Genomic DNA, 20159 nt, shown 5'->3' with positions numbered 1-20159 from the left:
TGTATTTTTGTTTTTATTTTTAACATTATCATATTAAAATAATTTAAAAACATAAATAATAATAATTTAAAACTAGCTGAACAAACCAACATTGCCCAAGTGCTTATTTTTGGGTGTAACCTGTCTGTGGCAGCATTACAAAGGCATTTCTTTGTGTTTTTAACGAGGTTGGATACAGCCAATTTTACGTGCGTAACTATAAGAACATGCATCGATAGCGGGGGTAAAAAGGTAAGAGAAAGGCTAGCTCGGGGACAGGCAAGCCAAGCTGAGGAAATTGAGAAAGACAAGAAAACAAAGCATAAGAGAGCGAGGAAAGCGTCGTGTAGCAGTCCACATGAAGACTGCAAAGCCATGACAGGCAGGCACATCAGAACTAGCACATGCCCTCGCCAGTGCTTTCCATTCACCTCCTTATAGAGTATTAATTATTAGCATTAAACTTACTGCTAGGTCTTGTTTTCTAGTGGAAATGGTCAATTTCCAGACCGTTGATTCTCCTTCTGAAGCTCTCTCAGGGTTCGCGACAAGGACCGCATTCTCTGGTGTTAGAAACGGTCTCCATGAAAATTAGAATGGTCGGCCCTGCACTGCTGCACATGATCAGTCAACGGAGAGGCTTTTACAGTAACGTGGCCAGATATGTTTCCTTGGACTTGCATTATCCATTCTATTTTCATGGCAACTTAGACCCACCTCCAGGGTGTCCAGCATTGTCTTCCCTGCTCCTGCTGCCTATGCTAATCTCTCCTTCAATCCTTTTCTTTTCTTTTCGAACAGTTAAAGCTTGTAAAGGGAAAGCTTCCAGGCCCGAGGTAATTTGTTGGTGTATAAAAAAGAATAATAATATTAAAAAAACACCGTGGGCCTCGAGATATTGCTGTATGCGCCACATGTTCTCAAAATTATTAATTATAATCATGAAAGATTGCAGGAAAAAAAAAACAAGAAAAAGTCGCAGGCTTATTAAAATAACGTCATGTTATTTATCTTTTAGTTAAAAAAGAGCATGCATATTCGACAAAATTACAAGCACAAGAATATTTAATTATACCTTTCAATGTCACACCAATTTATTTGTTTTTAAATTCCCGATAAGAATATGTAATTCATCTCTTATATTTTATAATTCCACAACACTAACTTTTTTTTATGTCCACAATAAAGTGTTTTTTAATAAACTTTTATGTTAATTGAGATTAAATCTGAATCACATCTGAACAGCATTAACTTACGAGGTTCCAAATTTTCCTAAAGTAACCTTGTATGGCGAGAAGATGAAAAAAGATCGAGAAAGAAAGTTCAATGATGATTTATGAGGTACATATGTATGCGAATTCCCAGAAGTAAGGGGAAAAAAAGGAGCGAAAAAGAAAAAGGAAAGTTACACCTTTTAATTATGGGAAATTGATGACTATATATAACTCTAGAGTTATTTTTCACAAAGAAAATGGTTTTGCCATATGTTTGTATTACCTTCTATATTAAAAAAAAAAAAAAACTAGGATTCTTCGTCGAGCTTCATTCTATATAAATGAACATAGCTGTTTTCAAAAAAATTCCCTCATAACTAGGGTTTGATTCGCCTTGCTGTATTCTAAAACAAGCGTATGTGATGCCAAAAAAAGGTCATTCGAGTTAATCACAAGCCAGGGAAGAATGAAATAAGCCCCTGATGCTGGACCAGGGTAGTCGAAGCTCCGATTTGCGCACGCCTGGGTCAGCCCAGGTTGTGCGATGGCCCCCATTTAATTAGGAAAACCTCATAAAAGTTCCAGCTTACCAGGACAGTCTCAGTTAGATCCTCGACGTGTTAATATATTCTTAATTATATATCCTTCCAACGGTTTCAGTTCATGAAATTATTAAATACCGAAGAAAAAATAAAAACTTGTCCACGTCATCTGAATAATGTAATCAAAATAATGTTGGTTTTTGTTTGTTAAAGAGTAAATCCAAATTCATTTCATTTAGTGATAAAAAAAATTGAATTTCATTTAGAGAGAGTGAGAGAGAAAGAGAGAGAGAGAGAGAGAGAGAGAGAGAGTTTGATGAAGTTTACAATTTTACATGTAAAAAATTAATTAAAAAATTTATAAGAAACTGAATTGTATTTATTATTAATACAATGAAAATAAAACTTTATATTAAAGTTTTTTAAGAAAAAAAGTATAAAAAATTAAGGATCAAAATGTTTTAATTTTTAATTTTACGTGGTAGGAACATGACACGTATTAATTTTTTAACAGCATTACTGATACAAATCGATGGAAGGATATGGCGATGACGGAGGATGATATTAATAATAATAAAAAAAAAACAGAAAAAGAGTAGAGAGATGTAGAAAAACATTAACCCAATAATTAAGCCATAGCCTTTTTAATAAATATAACCTTTATATTTTTTGAACATGAGAGGATTCAAATCCTATAATTACGCGATCACTGTCATCCACTTTTTTTAAGCCGATAAATATGGTCTGAAAGCATCCTCCACGAGTAACAATTAGAAGATGTGTATTAAGAACGAAATAAGCCCCCAATACAGAGACCAGGTTCCTAGCTCCCAGCACCCCGGCCAGCCCAGCCCATTTACATGGACCTATATTTTTCCTTTTTTTTCTTTATTTTTTAAGATTGGAACGGTGTTGGAGTAAAAATTATTTTTTAAATAGTTTTTTACTTCAAAATATATTAAAATAATATATTTTTAAAATTTATTTTTAACATAGCAATTAAAACAATTTAAAAATACTAAAATTATTAATTTAAAATAAAAAAACCATTTTAAAAAAAAACAAATTTAATCTTCTTACCAGAAAGTAAAACTTCTTGGCGCGGGGCCGTGTGGATAAGCTCATTATTGATATTGATATCGATACTTTGTTTCCACGAAAGCCAAAGCTATAGGGCTAATAAGTGCCCAATTTTTGCTTTTTCTTTAAGCTCATGTGGCTTTTCATTCAAAAGCAAAATTCTAAAGTGTATGGTTACAATTAGAAGTCAATAATATAGCATTCTATGCATGTATGGTGTTACAGTTACTTTTTTTAAAGTGTTTTTGAAAAAAAAATTAATTTTATTTTTATTTTTCTTAATTTGTATTTTTAATGTTTTTAGATTATTTTGATGTGCTGATGTTAAAAATAATTTTAAAAAAATAAAAAAATTATTTTAATACATTTCCAAGTGAAAAGCAACATTTACCACACCCCAAAACATTTTTATTTATAGCTTTTGAACTTCAGCTTTTAATACAAGTGTTACTTATCTTTATTAATTGTCTTAAATACCTTTATTAAAATAAATTAAGATTGGTTTGATGGATGAGGATAAAGATTATGTGGAAATACAAATTAATAATTTTTTTTTTAGTTTAACGTGGGTGTCCGGGCCAGCTTACGCGCACCTCGATTAATCCCATGGGCCCTGAAGTTAACGACCATATAAGCCTCCAGTGGTCATCATATAAGCAATCACAGAGAAAACAAACCTCTTAATTCCAAGTTTTTATCACTGGACCATCATCACATTAATATAGATGGTTGTGGTGATGGAAAAACTAATGTTGATGCAACTACTGCTGAGGGGAGTGATGATTTGGAAGAGGAGTTGCAATATGTCAAAAGTGCAGATGAGATGTTTATCGGTAGCGAAGGACAAGGAGATGCTTCTTAGTTCTTATTATGGAGGTCAAAGCAATCGTAAATTAAACTAAAATATTAATATTACAACTTTACCATTAAACTAAAATGCCCTAGACACCATGGCTACCTTTTTCTTCTCCCTTTTCTTTTTCAATTTTCAATCTCCAACATAAAATTTGACCCATCACTGCACAAAATGAAACAAACCCAGCAATCCAAGCTTCAAGATTAGAAAACCCAAAACCCAGAATTCCCATCAACCAAAATGGATCCAAAGCAAACTCTTTCTTGATGCTAGTCCTGTACTTTGACCCACCGCCACCTGGCATATCCTTACCACCTTCAAAACTAACAAACATCGAGGGCTCCATTTTTATGGCCGTGTAGATCCCACACTTCTTGAGCAGCAAATGCAATGGCACACCACGCCACACTGAAGCAGACAACCCTGCAACACCTCAGTTGAACCCAATTGTCTGTTTCACCATGTTTTGCTCCCAGCGTCTGTTACCTTCAACTTCCTGCTGGAAAGAATCACATGAGTTGCTTTTAGGCATGTGCTTGAGGGCTACTTCTTGTTCACTAGGTAGAACACCTTTATAAACTTGCCCTACGCTTCCTTTCTCCTTTAAAATCTAAAAACACAATAAACCCATGATTTTCTTTCAGCCCACATTCACTATAAACACACTAAACAAATCAAACCCATCAATACAAGATCAAAATTGTAAAAAATCCATAATGGAAAAAAAAAGTGAAAAGTTTGACACTTGCCTTTGATTTTTCGCTCAATGTCAGGACACTCTTGGCGTAGCTTTCCCTGCCAATAATCCCTTAATTGCTGTTGTGCGTTTGGTTTCAGTTTTAACATGCTCTTGAATTTATCCGTATCTCTCTCTCAAGCTCTCAACTTTAACAGAAAAACAATCACTCTGGGTTTTGGTGGCTATTCATATAAGTTAATGATTCTTAAATATGTGTATTTGTATTTTACTTGGTAAATTTGTTTTTTTATTTTATTTTAATTTTTAAATTGATTAGAATGGAAAATGTAATTTTTAAAATATGGAGGCAAATTAAAATTATAATCAAACAACAAGAGGTTGAATGTATTTTTTTTAAAAAAAAATATTTAAGTTTAACAATAACATATATTGAAGATAAAATAAATTTTTTATATTTTATTCTGCTTTTTTCACTATCAACCAAATAAGATATAAAAATAATTATTCTGCCTTGTATACCACTACTGGATATAATTATGTCTCTTTCCTGTTTTTTTTTTGTCTTTTCTGTTTTAATTGTTTCTATCTTTTCTGTTCTGGAATAATAACCATACACTATTTAAAAAATCATTTGATTATATAATTGTTTTTTTTTAATGGATAAATAAACTAGCCCCATTTTTTCCAGCAATCAAACTGTTAAAAACATAATATATTTATAAAATTTAATTTGGTCTATCATGATGATTTGCTAAACTAGAGCCTAATTAAGTTAGGTTTTACTTCAATTTTTTTTTTTTATAAAAACAATATTTTTTTAAAAAAAAACATAGCTTGAGTAGACCTTTCAATCCGCGAGTCAACCCACATAAATCTGATATCTAAAGCACTGCTTGGAATTACATTCTAAACAGCATTTCATGAAAATTTTAATTTTTTATATTTTCGAATCATTTTGATAGACTAATATCAAAAATAATTTTTTAAAAAATAATAAAAAATATATTATTTTAATATATTTTTAAATAAAAAACTCTTTAAAACACAACAGTACCGCACTCCATAAACCCTCAAATCTTGAGCCAAGTCAACCAAGAGTTTGTTCTTGTAACTATGTATAAAAAAAGTACTAATGTTCTGGATTATAGCCGGCAGCTAAAACTCAGTTAAACACAGAAAAGAGAATTGGAAAAAAGCCATAGACTTTGCTTCAAATGGAGGGCATGGGCGTATAAAAAAAATGGTGTAAGAAAATGGAACTTGTATGCATCGGCGCGCTTTATACACTATATACATAGAAGTAGTACATAATTTCTACAGCATACCTCGGCGCTCTTGGTGCACTAAATACAGAAGCAGTACAGAATTTCCACAACATATTCAAAGTTATATCAATCTCCTTATTTTGATTACTTCCAAACCCATTTTACTCTTCCTTGATAGTATATAAATTCTTTGCATATTCGGATGATACCGAACCTTCATCTCCAGCGACAACACGAGCACGAAACCTGCCATCTAAGCATTCTTGGAGGATCATGCTACCAAGCTCCGAGTTGCCTTCGCTCAAATCCGCTTGTGTCATCAACTCCTTTAGTTGCGTTGTTGTCATACGGACCTTGATTCTTAAGCTGCTTGATGATGGGGCAATGAGGCTGCTTTTAACATCCTCGCTGTCTTGGTCAACTGAGAGCACCGCCTGGTAAATCCTCGCAAACCAATTCCCCATTATTGCTTTGATCTCTCCTTCTAAGCTCGAGCTTCTTTGTCTCTCTTAGATTTGGAATCCTTAAGATCAGCTTGGGTATAATTATTGCTGGAGGGAGATTTCTGGTTGAGGGAAATTAAGCCTAAGGTCGCATTAAATAGTTATGGCCCATGAGCCTAACGTTGGCAGGCGTATTCAGTCAGAAACGACAGAAATTGAAAATGTCACGTCTGTGGTTCTTATTAGTCGACCATTAGCCACACGACTGCGATACTCAACTGTTGGGTTAAAGTATGTATTATGGACATGATGCCGGTAAAACTCGTGCAAGGCAGAGGATAGATAGTAACAACAATATCTGCATCGCGAAAACTCTCTGACAATTGACGATGATGGTAAAATTAAATCAACTTCATCATGATATTCCTTTACAAACAAAATTATAGTATAAACAGGGTAATGTCAGAGGTATGTAAAATGGAAATAACTTCGGTCCAGTCAAAATGCATAATTCATTCAGCAAAGGGAGATACCAACTTTGAATGTTTTTCTAGTACGTACGTTACGTGGTTTTAAAATTTCCATCTGTTCAAATTTCCCCTGCTAAAAACGGCCGCCGGCGTTTCTAATACGTAACAGCCAGAAATAACGATCTCATGGTCTGTTCATGAAGATCTCATTTTTTTAATTTTTTAATTTTTTTAATAATACTAGATGCCTGGTTGCGCTGCGCTGCATGTTGAAGCAAAATTTCTTTGGAAGTAAAAAAAATATCCAACTGACGAGGAGTTATTTTCATTCTCATTAAATATAGTTCAATGAGTCAAACTTTAAAATTACTCACTCGACACTTTACTTAGTCTAAGGTTTAAATTAATTATGTGAATTGACTTACTATAAATTCTGACGTGACAGGTTCAAAAAAAATATCAAATGAAAAAACCAGTAATGAACAATAAAAACAAATAATCAAGCATACGAGTCCAAAAACAACTTGTATAATCAATAAAAAAAACTGCATTTAAAAAAAAATTGAATATGACATCTTTTTTGATAAATATTGAGATAAAGATATATTGGATCAATTTATATTAGCATTGGTTAACTCGTCAAACTCGTGATTTGGGTTATAAACTCAAATGAGTTTAATAATATTTTTTTTCAATTTAATTATATGATAAAAAAATAAATATCAATTCAAAATCAACATATTACTAAATGATAAAATTAAAAAAAAAACCAATAAAAATTTATTAAAAACTCAATATTAAAGGTTAAAAATAAAGGACAAGCTAGGCGTGTGGACTTGAGTAACCCAACACAACAAAGCTTTAAAAAATAAATATAGCCCATGCATCTTGACCATATTTATTTGTGTTTCTTTTATAGGGGTGCGTTCTTTTATTTTTTTTTAAAAAAAGAAACATGCGACGCTTCTTTTGCATTTGCCTAGCCTAGAATCCGACCACCATTGTGGTGGCTGACAAATTAATTGCAAGATTGGTTTTTTGAGTTAAAAATCAATTTCTTGACCTATTTTCACTAAAAATACTCATAATAAACACCATAAAATCTTCCTAAACCACCTATTAATATCAAAACACTTTAAAATCACCTAAGAAAACTAAAATCAATGAAAATTAAAATGGACTTTGATCTTCTTTTTGAGATATGTTTGGAAAAAAAACTTACCGCCGTTGAACTCTTCTTGTTGAATGAAACCCATTAAGTTTATCCTTTTTGGTTTTCATAATTGTGACAATGGGCTATTTTCTCTTTTTTTTGCTACTTTTCAGCTATTTTTTCTCTTTTTTCTCTAACTCAGGGTCTGGAAAAAAAAAACAAAATAAACATTTGAACCAAAATAAAATTATCATGGATTTCTAGTTAGTTATATATTTTCTTTGTGTTTTACAATTCAATTATATTTCTTTTAATTGGGTAATTTTATAATAATTGCATTACTAATTCCATCTAATTAGACCATTAAATGATATAATTGAAAGAAAAAAGTTTGAAAAAAAAAAAAAAGCTTCACTGTTGCATACGCTTTCCGATATCCTTTAGATGTTAGGTAACTAGTAATGCCGGTGGCACCTAAAAATTATTTTTTTTTATTGAATTTTTTATATTTAGAAAATTATACTTTTTTTCCTTGAAAAAAGTAAAATTACATTTTTTTATGAATAAATATATATAACAGCCTCCCAATAGAATATAAATCACAAGTAGTTAGATTTTTACTACAAATAAAAATATTTTGCATTTAAATCTTAAAGGACAGATTAAAAATGTCAAAATCAAATAGATCAACATTTTACTTACTTTTATATATGAAAACCAGATGTATACTTAATTAATAATGAAATCAAAATAGGAAAAAGAAAATGTAAATTAACCTTGCCACTCTTTCAATATTCAATTTCGGCAACAGATTCAAAGTTATCCATTCTTTTTTTTTTTTTCGAGTTGCCTTAGCTCAAATCCATCTCTACTGTCAACTCTTGGATGTTTAACACAACTTTTACTTTTATTTTTAGGTGTTTTTTAAAAATATATTTGATTTAAAAAAAATATTAAATTGATGTTTTTTATAGTACTTTATGATAGTTTGATGCGCTGATGTTTAAAATTTTTAAAAAATTAAAATAATTTATTTTAATATATTTTTAAACGAAAAAACTATTTAAAAAACACATTGCACCACAATCCTAAACATCCTGTTCAAAAGAGAGATAAAAGTATAAAAATAAATACATAACTAAAATAATTTTGAAGTGAATTCTTGTGCTTTCAAAATTGAAGAAACATATAAAATATGTCTCCCGAGATATTAATTATTATTTTTTATTCTTAAATATTATTGTAAAAAACTTTCCATGATAGGTAAGAAATTCCCCACTAATTAAATGAGAATATAAAATATATTACATGGTTAGCAAAGGGTATGAGTTAAATTATATAAAAAATATTCAATGAAAACAACTTACAGTTTTATATCAAGGCCAAGAACTCAATCTGAAAAACTCTTCAATACTTATTTACGGGAGAAGAAGTTTAGATCTAGCTAGTTGTCACAAGAAAATTCATCATCTATTGATTACATGATTGATATAGAATAGATAGAAAGCAATGGAGAGGGAAAAAAAATCAATACCTTATTAAATTTGAGGAATCGGTCAAAATAAAAAAAAAATAAAAAAAAGAAGAAGAAGAAGAAGAAAAGAAGGGGTCTGTTGCCTATGGAGGTTTGTGGAAAAGGAAAAAAACCAAAAAGACAACTCACCCTTTAATTATGCATTGAAGACAATCGGAAAAAGGGGAGAAATCTGGAGGTCAAAGTAACAATTAATTCATTGAATTAATTGAAGGTATAGGAGATAGGGAAATTAATTTTTTTAAAATTTTTTTAAAGCATGCCCCACAAATATGAGCAGGATAAAAATGAAATCAGATCTTTACTTTAATTATTTTCTAATGAACTTTTTAATTGATTTAAAGTCTACAATATTCTAATACTTTTACTTTATTTATAATTTTATCTGGCTTAGAATACTAGGACACCCCACACAAGGAATTGGTATATCCAAATTTTAATCAAAATCAATCTTTTTATGCACAAATACCTATATAAAATACATCAATTATAAAGATAATAAATCAAGCAATACTTACGAAAGATGGTTTTTTAGTGAAAAATATTATCACTTGTAATCCAATATCTATTATACAAATCTTAGCTATAAACCATTAAAAACAAATGAAGGATCGAACTTAATCATAAACTCAAATGAATGAATTTTGATTTATTAATCAAAGAAGCATCAATATACCATTAATTAATCTATATTATTAGCGAGTACTAATTTGTTACATGGTCACATAAAGAACATGTTTAATGATTTTTTTGGTGCACTACTAACATGTTTAATGTTTTAGACAATTTGTTTTAGCTAGTGAGCTATTTTAATTACTCTGATATCCTAATTTCAATATAAGTTAATTAGCTTGTATTTGAGCTAAAATATACGCTAACCACGGTTCTTCGAAATGGAAATTGTTATGCTAAGCGTGGTTCTTCGAAAGATTGCCTGTTGTATTCTCTTTAGAAATCTTTAATTTTTGAATCGAGTGATTGGATTGTTGGGTTTATTTTGTAATTAATAAGATTAAAAATTTGACAACGAAAACTTGCTGCATCAATTCGATGACTTCGTGGTCAGAATTGCTGTCCAAACCCCAAAACAAAAACCGGGACCATGCTGGCTGCTCTAATAGTCACGAATTCTCATTCCTACGTACTCTTCTATTTGCAAACAAGTTTTCCTTTTTATGAGAAGTGTCAACAAGTTGCAACAAAACGTGATTGTATTTGCTATCATGATAGTTAAAGCGTTAATTAATTTCATGCTTTCCATTGAGCTGAAAATTAATATGTTGGAGTTAAAATTTCGTAAAGAAAGTTTATAGAATGGTCATCATGCGGAGAATCCTAACTTAGATAAAAACTTTTAAAAAGAGTTTTTTTAATTAACGTGAGTGTCCGGATCAGCTTATGCGCACCTCGACTAATCCCATGGATCCTGAACTTAACGACCATGTAAATCTCCAGTGGCTATTATATTAGCAACCACATGACTCGAACCTGAAACCACAGGGGGAGCAAACTTCTTAGTTCCTTTAAAAAAGATTTTGTTTTACCATGCTGATGTCTCCAATATATATATAATTAGCTGGTACAAAAGTCTCAAAAAGATAGGAAAAAAAAAGAAAAAGAAATTGTAAAACGACATCCAAGTTTTGTTTTAATTATTTGAACTCAAAATTTCCTAGAGGAGTTTCATACAAATACTAATTGAGTCACAATTGATTGACAGATGATATTTGCATTTTATTTGTTAGGAGGAATGAAGAGAAAGATAGATAAAAAGATATGGATTAAGTATATTCTTTATTTAGTAAGAAGAACAAGGATTCAAGAAGGGTTTAGAAGAATCCCTCCTGATCCCTTCTCATTTAAAGTCTTCAATATTATTCCAATTTTGATGGAGTGATTCATGCATACCTTTTACTTTTTTGTAATTTTCAATGCTTTCGATTTAGATAGATTAACTCTTATCCTTCCATTTTGCTTGATAGTGAAGCAACTAAAAGGGTCAAGGGAAGGATGAATAAGAGGGAAGGAATCAATTATATCTTTCGTTTCATAAAAGGAACAAGGATTCAAGTAGGGATTAGAGGAATTCCTCCAAGCCCTTCTCATTTATAATTTCCAATTATTCCAATTTAAATAGATTGACTCATATTCTTTCATTTCTCTGTGATTTTCAATATTTTTAATTAAGATTTAAATATTGAAATAATTACTCTCATCCCTTTCTTTTCTTGTTAAGATAATAAATCATTCATCCTACCGTTTATCCCATCCCTATGATAAGCATAATCTAAGTTAATTCTTTTACCTTCAAGCAAAGAATTGCCAAAACCACCAACAAGACTCCTCTAGAACCTCTCAAATATTTGACATAAAAAGCAATCCTCTGGCAACCATTCGGTGGTAGACAGGAGTAATTAATCGGCCAAAGTAACAGTTGTCACATATTCTAATGCTAAGGATCATTACATAAGCCAAATCAAAGTTGAAAAACATTAAAATGTGTTCAAATTCGCTGTTATAAGGTGCCGATGATTGGCACCGGTGCAAGTACTGCAACTGTTCGGCAATTGATGAGAAGAAAGGTGATGATTGAAGCAGGCCCATGCAATGTATATATTAACATCTAACTTCAAAATTTGAGTAATCTTCGCACCTAACCTTAATCTTCCAACATATCCTACCTACCGTTATCAAGTGAACAGATGATTATCACATCATTCCATGCCCACTAAAACTGAAATATCGAGCAAATTTATCATAATAAAGTTTTTTTTTTCTTTTTTATCATGGCGAGGAAGTTGCTAGGTCATACAGAAGCGTAACCTTTTGAGTTTATAATTGCTGGATGTAACTAAAGTTAAGAATTTCTAGCTAGCTCTGGATTGTGAAGTTAGCAGAAAACAAACGGTCAGGTCACGTCTTATAACTCTGCTTCGACTTCAGCATTACAATATTAATTCTGGAAACTACAGAATTGTCATCGATCATATACTCATTATTAACGATTCACGACTGAGCTTCAATGTGAACTCATTAAACTTCCACTACTTCAACAATATGAGGATCGAATTATGATCAGTACGAGATGATAGATGCTTAAATGTGAAGTAAGAATTTGAGTTTTCTAAAATATCAGTTTTGAAGACAAGGAGAGAGAGAGAGAGAGAGAGAGAGAGAGAGGAAAAATTTGCTGGCCGTGGCTAGGCTGGAGGACCATACATCTATAAAATGCATGCTAGTTCGGCTCGTGGAACTTTTGCTAAGGCCGAAATATCCTTTATATTAGGACGGTTACAGGACATGTAATTTCATCATAACTGCAAAAGAGAACTTCAATGCACAATGAGTGCCACCGAAAGATTGTAGCACGCTAAACCTGCCAAATCATTCGTATAATTAAGTGCATGATCCACTAGGGCTTTTTCTAGGCTTAATTAAGTGACCGATGTTTTTGAACATTTTAAAAATATATTTGCATTAAAAAAATATTTATTATTTTTATTTTTATTTTGACATAATGATATTAAACATAAAAAATCTAAAAAAAATATTTTAATATATTTTTAAATAAAAAATACTATTAAAAATTATCCTAAACTATAATACCAAATATACAATAACACGATGTTGTAATTTTTCCTGTATCCATTAGTGTCTGCGTATGCATGGAAAATTTAATGCTATTCGATGAGAATCACACGCAATTTTAATTAAAGACTGTGCCTCGCTCCTCCAATCTGTCCAAAGTATTTGTCGTTAATTTTTTTATATACTTATATTGAAATTAAATTACCACGGTCGCATAAAAGTGACATAAGAACCCTAGATCCAGAAAAAAATAAAATTTCCATGCATTAATGGGCAACCTTTCTTTTTCCCAAAGATTTATTAATCAGATTCTCCTAGCAAACTCCGTCTTATCTTTGACCTATTCTCTCAAGTACGACTCGCCGTGAAGACAGAAACTGCTGGTTGTTCCCCGGTGGATGGCTAATTATACCAAACATATCCACAAAAAAACTTTACGAGCAGGACAAACCTCAGACCCCATTCCTAAATTTACAAGTCCTCTCTTCTTTTCATGGCTTAAATCTGGGCTCCACAAGGTAAAAGCTATGTGCAAGTCTAATAAAAAGCATGGACACATTGATGCGGTCATTGACCTTGAACCGTGTATATGATGATCAAGATCGACCCTCCACTATGATAGTCAAACTCTCAAGTATTTTGACCTTCGGATCCTGTACGTTCTTCTTCCTACATTATTTAACAACCAAGGATGATACTTGATCCTCAAAGCACCACAACAAAACCTTCATGATCAGGAAACGTGGGGCCATCATGATATAGAGATCACAAATTAAGAATGGTGATTTGCTCAGACCAAGCAAAGGATACTTGTGTCGGCTAAACATGGCCCAGGAGAAGAAACCCTCAAGAAACTCCTTAATTACCAACTCATAATTAACCCAATATATGCCCACATCATAGTCTTCTCTTTCCTCCTCCTCCTCCTCCTCCTCCTGCATCGTCACCATTATCAACAACTGCAAGATTGATAAATAATCTCTCACATATAGATACATGGGGAATTGCGTGTTCAAAGGATTTAGTTTAGAAGTAGAAGAAATGATAAAAGTTGTGACAACAAATGGTGGTATCATGGAGTTGTACTCACCCATCACAGCAGAGTGCATAACCAACGAGTTTCCTGGCCACGCCATCTACCGTAGCCGTGACCTCTTCTCTCAACCTCTCTTCCACAATGAAGAACTCCACGGCGGCCAACTCTATTACCTTCTCCCTTTAAACACCAGCACTACCTCATTGAACAATACAAACAACAACAACAGCATAAATTCTTTGTCTTCTTCTACTTCATCATCCAAACTTACGCCTTATCGGATGTCGTTTGATAATCAGAGGATGTTGAAGCGATCATCTACGGAAGCTGAGGTGTTTCCAAGGTATAATAGCACAGGGGTTTGGAAGGTTAAGCTAGTGATATGCCCCGAGCAGTTGGCAGAGATACTGGCACAAGAGACACGAACTGAGGAGTTGATAGAGAGTGTGAGGACTGTTGCTAAGTGTGGAAATGGGGTCTCTTCTTCACTGGCTAACTCGGATCAATCAAGTTTATCTAGTAGCCGGAAAGGATCGTCGGATCAGAAATTTAGTAGGGATATTTAATTCGTGCATATAAATATATGGAGAGATTGCTTTACTCTTTTTTTTTAATGTAATTTTTACATTTTACTTCTTTTAGATTGCACTATTCATGGTGTAGGAATACATGTAGGCTTCCACGATGTTTCTCTTTAATTATTTTTCACTTATTACTATTAGTTTAAATAATTTAATTGGAGTTATGGAGTGAATAATTTTGTTAAGCTGGTAAGGTCGGGAATAAAAAAGAAAGGATGGAGAAGAATAAAATTTTGGCACACCGCATAATTACCTTGTGATTTTAGTTACCCAACAACTTCTGGTGCCGTATAATCATCATCATCATCTCAAGAAGTAAATAATGATGATGATGATAATGCAGCTTCTGCATTGTTTTTTACTGGAAAGAAAAATTTATGTCTAGAAGTCTTGATATGAAAATCACATCATAAATATATATTTTGTTTATTTCATTACAAAGAAAATTATTATTTTTTTCAATTTTAGAAAGGAGGATTAAATCACATAGGCCCTTCGTGTATAGAAATTATAAAGGATCTAGAACTTATGTTCTTATAATATGATTTATGGTGACTTAAATATTTGTGTTATAAAAAGGAAGTTTAAACCATACGATCCCCATAGGAATTATTTCATATATATATATATATATATATATATATATATATATATATAAAACAGGAATCTGTGTCTTACATGAACGAGTTTTGTCAAACCCATATTAATTTCAATCGAACGAGAAGTATTCTGGATCAAATACTCTCAACTTACTTTCAATAGAAAACAAGATTGTTGGATTTAAAATCCAGAGGCGATGATTTCATAAAAAAGGGGTGCAAAAAAAAAAAAAAAAAAAACCTAGGGTGGATTTCAAAATGAAAAATTAGTAAGGTTTTAAGCACCATAGAAAAAAATGGATTTTTTAAGGGGTCAAATGCTTAACGATTATGAAGGAAATAAAACATTTGAGGATCAAACTAAAATAAATCTAAAAAATCTGGGGGTGACAGACCCCGGAAGTAAACCCGGTTCCCCTTCCTCCTACCAGACCTCACCTCATCATATGCCTTTCTACTTCAAAAGTCTTGAATCATGTCCTGTTATGGCGATACTTTTTTAAGTTTTAATACTTTGCTAAACATATCATTGGCCCTTCTACTTTTTACATTTGGTCAAATTGAAAATTTAACAAATTTTGGCTCAAATTGAAGTATTTACCGCCTTTTGAGGGTCAAGAGAGTCGAGGTTAGCCGTGCCTAAGCTTGAAAGGACAAGTTAGGCGTGTTCGGGCTTGGAGGGCCAAGCCAATTGTGTCTGGACTTAGAAGGCTAGGCCCGAGCACTTGACCTTTAAAAAATTATAGTGAATAATAGGGGTGTTCAAAAAAACCTAGTAACCGAAAAAACCGAGAAAACCGATGAAAAATTAACCGAAAACACCGAACCGAGATGAAAAACCGATTAAACCGCTTACTAAAACTAGAAATCTTTCCGGTTCGGTTCGGTTTCGGTTTTAAAACCAAAACCGGTGAACCGAACCGAAACAACAATAAAATAAAGGAGGTATAAATACTGCACAAAGCCTAACCCTAATAACTTAACACAAAGCCGCCAGAGACAATTTTTCTCTTCTTCCTTTCCCTTTCATCCACTCTACCTCCTGCATCTCCTTCTTTAACCTAACCCTAATAACATAACACAAAGCCGCCGCCCAGACCAGAGACAATTTCTCTCTTCTTCCTTTCCCTTTCATCCACTTTGCCTCTTGCATCTGTCTCTTCTCTAGCCGAACAAAAGCTCACATCTCCATCTCCTTGGCTTCTCTCTTTACTTCTACGCAAGGCGTCGCGATCCTCCTCCTCTATACTTGCAGCAGAAGGAGAGGGCTCCTTCATTAGAGAAAAAATGGCAAGGTAAAGTTTATCCCTATGCTAATTCGGGCCTTTGTGTGCTTGTAACATCTGTTTCAAACTTTTATGCTTCGATTATGTTAAAATCTTGTTTTCTCATTTCTGTGTTATCTGGTTAAAATCTTGTTTCATTCAAGTTAATTTGGGATTTTACGGTTGTCCATTCTTGGTAATAAATTCAGTGTTTTTTCATTTCTGTGTGCTTTGATTATGTTACTGGTATGGGCTTTGATTCTGTTATTTGCGTTACTGGTGTTGACTATGCAAGCTTTTCTGGGGTTCTTGGTTTGTTTCTGTGGTATCTATGAGAAAGCTCTTCAGCTGTGGTTTGCTCTCTGCTTGATTGGTTTCTTCAGCTGAACATTGTAAATTTTTAAGATCCAATTTCCTGGTCCCTGCGGAAAAGCTGAACATCAGTTTGCTTTAAATTTTAAAGCTTAATTTAATGAAAGGCTAAGTCAATTTAACAAAAAAAAACTCATATATGATGGGATTAGGTTTCCCGGTTTTTTCCTAAAAAAACCGGATTTAACCGAACCGGACCGGTTCGGTTTGAACCGGTTTCCGGTTCGGTTCGGTTAATTTTTTAGAAAAATACTGTAATTCGGTTCGGTTGGTTTTTTGGGTCTAAACCGAACCGAACCGAACCGTGAACACCCCTAGTGAATAACATGTTGTTCACAGGTTCAGACGATGTGTTGTTATCTTACAATATTTTTTTACCATTAAAAATTAGGGTGTAATGGTTTTTACTCTCAAAATCCTAATTTTAACTTATTTTTACTTAAAAACATTAAAACAATCCTAAAAACCTCTCCGAACCTCTATTTTCAATTTCAAAACACACTCTAACTAATCTAAAAATTCAAAATCAAATCAAATAATACATTTTGGTCTTCGATATATTGTTTTGGCATGATTTAAGGTTCATACCATTTTTATTAAATTTTCCGCTTCAAGATGAACTTAACGACTAAAAGATTGACTGAAATATGATTGGTTGAAAGTTTTCTCTTTCTTCTCCTTCTTTGATGTCTCTTTTTTTCTCTCTTAATCATGATATATTAAAATATAATAAAAATAAAGTTTTACAATAAAACATAGAATTTAAAAACTACAAGAACTAAAATAAAAAACATGCTCCAGCGTGTGCACAGTAAAAAAAACCCCAAATCTTTTAGTTTTAGGTTTTTTTGTAATTGTCAATAAGGGGAAGTCATTCTTTTGTTTTTTTGGGTAGTGGAAGGGGCCGAAGCCCAAAACAGTCTAGTCATTGTTGCTCAAGAGGCATCATGGCCCACAAGAGGGCTCTGAACTTCTAATTCAGTTTATGGTAACTGGCAGCGTTATTGATTTGGGTCGGTTGGACTACAATAAAAATGTGTTTAAATTAAATTGATTTTTAACACATTCAAGAATCAAGGGTTTAAAGGTGTTCTTCGTACCAAAAAGAGGGATTTTTTTTTTCAAGAATCTATAGCAATATTTCATATTCATAGATCATTAAATTATGATCACGAGGAGACTGTCAGGCTTGAACATGAACTTGAAAAGTTGAAAATTTTCAAATTGTGTTTGAGGCCGGCCACAGTTTATTCATCTGAAACCACGCTCAGCCTTTCACCACGAAAAAACTGAAAGGAAAAAAAAAAAAGAACTCGCAAGTTTTTTTTATATCTCATCAGATGTCAATTAGACTGTAGCCCATTCTCTAAAATATTATTTAAAAGGCAATGATTGAAGTACAAAGTTGAAATTAAATTAAAATAATATTTTTTTAATTTTTAAAAATTATTTTTGATATTAATATATTAAAACGATCTGAAAATATATACAATAATTATTTTCTTTTTGTATTTTAAATTTCAACTGCATCACCACGCACTGCCTGGATATTGAAACCAACAACAACCCGTTTATAATCGCACTCTCATAAGTTAAGGGTTTTATTTATTTATTTATTATTGTTGCTGAATAGCTCCTGTCTTTTAGTTAAACCCCAACCCCCAATTTCATTTCTATAGAAGCAGAGGCATGATGCATGAAAATGACCAGTGCCATCCGAAGAATGCAACAATAAGATTCTCTTATTATATTCAGAGCAATTCCATCAACTCACTTAAAGTCTTAAACAACAAGTATCAAAGCACCCCACAAACATATATAGATGCTTATTCAAAGACTATGTTTCATGTTCTTGCATTGGGACCTCGTAAGGAAATCAATTTAATCCCATCCTCCCGCTTACTCATCATCTTTAATTAGTAGGTTAAATCCATCGAAACCCAACCTTCAAAGGCTTTAGGTTTGGCAATTTATCAAACATGTGATCGATGTCCCTTACTTCAAACAATCTATCTTTGCTCCATTGATAAGCATTGACAGTACCAAGATTAATAACAAGCTCGAATAATATAAAGAGATTAGTATTCCAAACACTTGAAACAGTCTCGAACTCCATCACATTAATCCAATCCGAGACAATAATCCATGCATTTACAACAGAATGATATGTTAAAGAAAGTCCCAATATCACTTATGATTGATTTCCCTGTATGATATGTTAAAGAATATTAAACTTGAGCATTTTTAAAAACGACATGTAGATTGTATTGCATTTGTTGTCTTTGGTTCACGCGTGAAGCTAATATTCAACATAAAATATATGCATTTGTAACGGGGAATCACAACACCTATTAATAAAGGTTCAATCTAAACAAACGACATCAATCCATGGAGGAGTCCAAACATAAGGTTTTATGGTTTTGGTAGGAGGTGAAATGATTAGAGAAATCTTGAAGTTAAGTACAAGAGCTAGCCTTTCGACAATTTTAAAAACAAGAAAGCTATGGTGCGGGTACGATTATAAACAGGAGAAGAGCAAGTAGTGCTGCCCTAAAATTAAATAACTCACGGAAATAGAATAAAATAAAAATCACGTGCTAAGAAATAAAATAAAACCAGCGGGTTTTAAATTTAGTTCCCCAACGGGATACATGCTTCAACATACATACAATTTTATCCGGCTTGTGACGGTGCAGACGTAGAAAAACATTAGAAAAGTCGACAAAGATTCTGCGAGGTCAGGTCATAATCTTAAAATCGGTCACTAAGGTCTCAAATCAACAAATACCTTAAAACTTAATCATACTCAGCCACATTGAACAAGCTGTTAATTTTCCATGCATGAGAGGGAGGGAGGGAGGGAGGGCTCTCACACCCAGTGCTCACCTCTTGGAAAGACATATTGATGTTATAAACCAGCTGTGGGGGCATATATTCTCAATCTCCTTCATTATGAAGCTAAGTAAAAAAACAAAGATGTATCATCATTCCTTTTCTGTCTCTCATAACACTTTCTTAACAAAGATGTCAGAAAACAATAATTTTACATATATACCAGATTAATTGGTGGTGATCACTGAATCGATCATGATTTGTGTCTCATAGACACTCATCTGTAAATCTTCTGATAAGATTCCTTTAAAAGGTGTAATAAAGTTACTGTGAACTCAAACCAGCGTTTAATTTGGCATACAAGTTTGACTTATATAAAGCGAATGAAGGAGAAGGTGGGGAAAAGTAATTTTGGAGTTGATTTTATGTGATTCCATCACGTTGGCAGACGTTAATTATTATATATGCAGCACATTATTTTGGTGAGGTTCATATTTTTCATGTGGTAGTCTAACAAGCCAATCGTTGATTGATTTATTTTCCGCAATAAAAGGATGAGCAGAGATATATAAAACATTATTCTTTTCTAGCGCACCATACTAAATTAACTTCATTGTATAAATTGGCCAATTACATGGAAGGGTCAATTA

At 32.5% G+C, this 20159-nt stretch overlaps 2 protein-coding genes across 2 annotated transcripts; one reads left to right on the top strand and one right to left on the bottom strand.

The window, feature by feature from the left end:
- Positions 1-5617: 5617 nt before the first annotated feature.
- Positions 5618-6214, bottom strand: LOC127904264 (uncharacterized). The gene has a single exon (XM_052446913.1). The coding sequence runs from the start codon at positions 6098-6100 to the stop codon at positions 5798-5800; it is 303 nt and encodes a 100-aa protein (XP_052302873.1). The 5' UTR covers positions 6101-6214; the 3' UTR covers positions 5618-5797.
- Positions 6215-13820: 7606 nt separating this feature from the next.
- Positions 13821-14426, top strand: LOC7486804 (uncharacterized). Its single transcript, XM_002320862.3, has one exon. The coding sequence runs from the start codon at positions 13821-13823 to the stop codon at positions 14424-14426; it is 606 nt and encodes a 201-aa protein (XP_002320898.3).
- The last annotated feature ends 5733 nt before the right edge of the window (positions 14427-20159 follow it).

The sequence above is a fragment of the Populus trichocarpa genome, chromosome 14 (genome assembly GCF_000002775.5).
Source record: "Populus trichocarpa isolate Nisqually-1 chromosome 14, P.trichocarpa_v4.1, whole genome shotgun sequence".
Lineage (NCBI taxonomy): Eukaryota > Viridiplantae > Streptophyta > Magnoliopsida > Malpighiales > Salicaceae > Populus > Populus trichocarpa.
Note: the sequence above shows the minus strand (reverse complement) of the source record. Positions and strands in the feature narration are given on the sequence as shown.

What these genes read in the sequence shown, in the direction of transcription:
- LOC127904264 (XM_052446913.1), bottom strand. Translation starts at nt 6,100, where the DNA reads ATGGGGAATTGGTTTGCGAGGATTTACCAGGCGGTGCTCTCAGTTGAC.
- LOC7486804 (XM_002320862.3), top strand. Translation starts at nt 13,821, where the DNA reads ATGGGGAATTGCGTGTTCAAAGGATTTAGTTTAGAAGTAGAAGAAATG.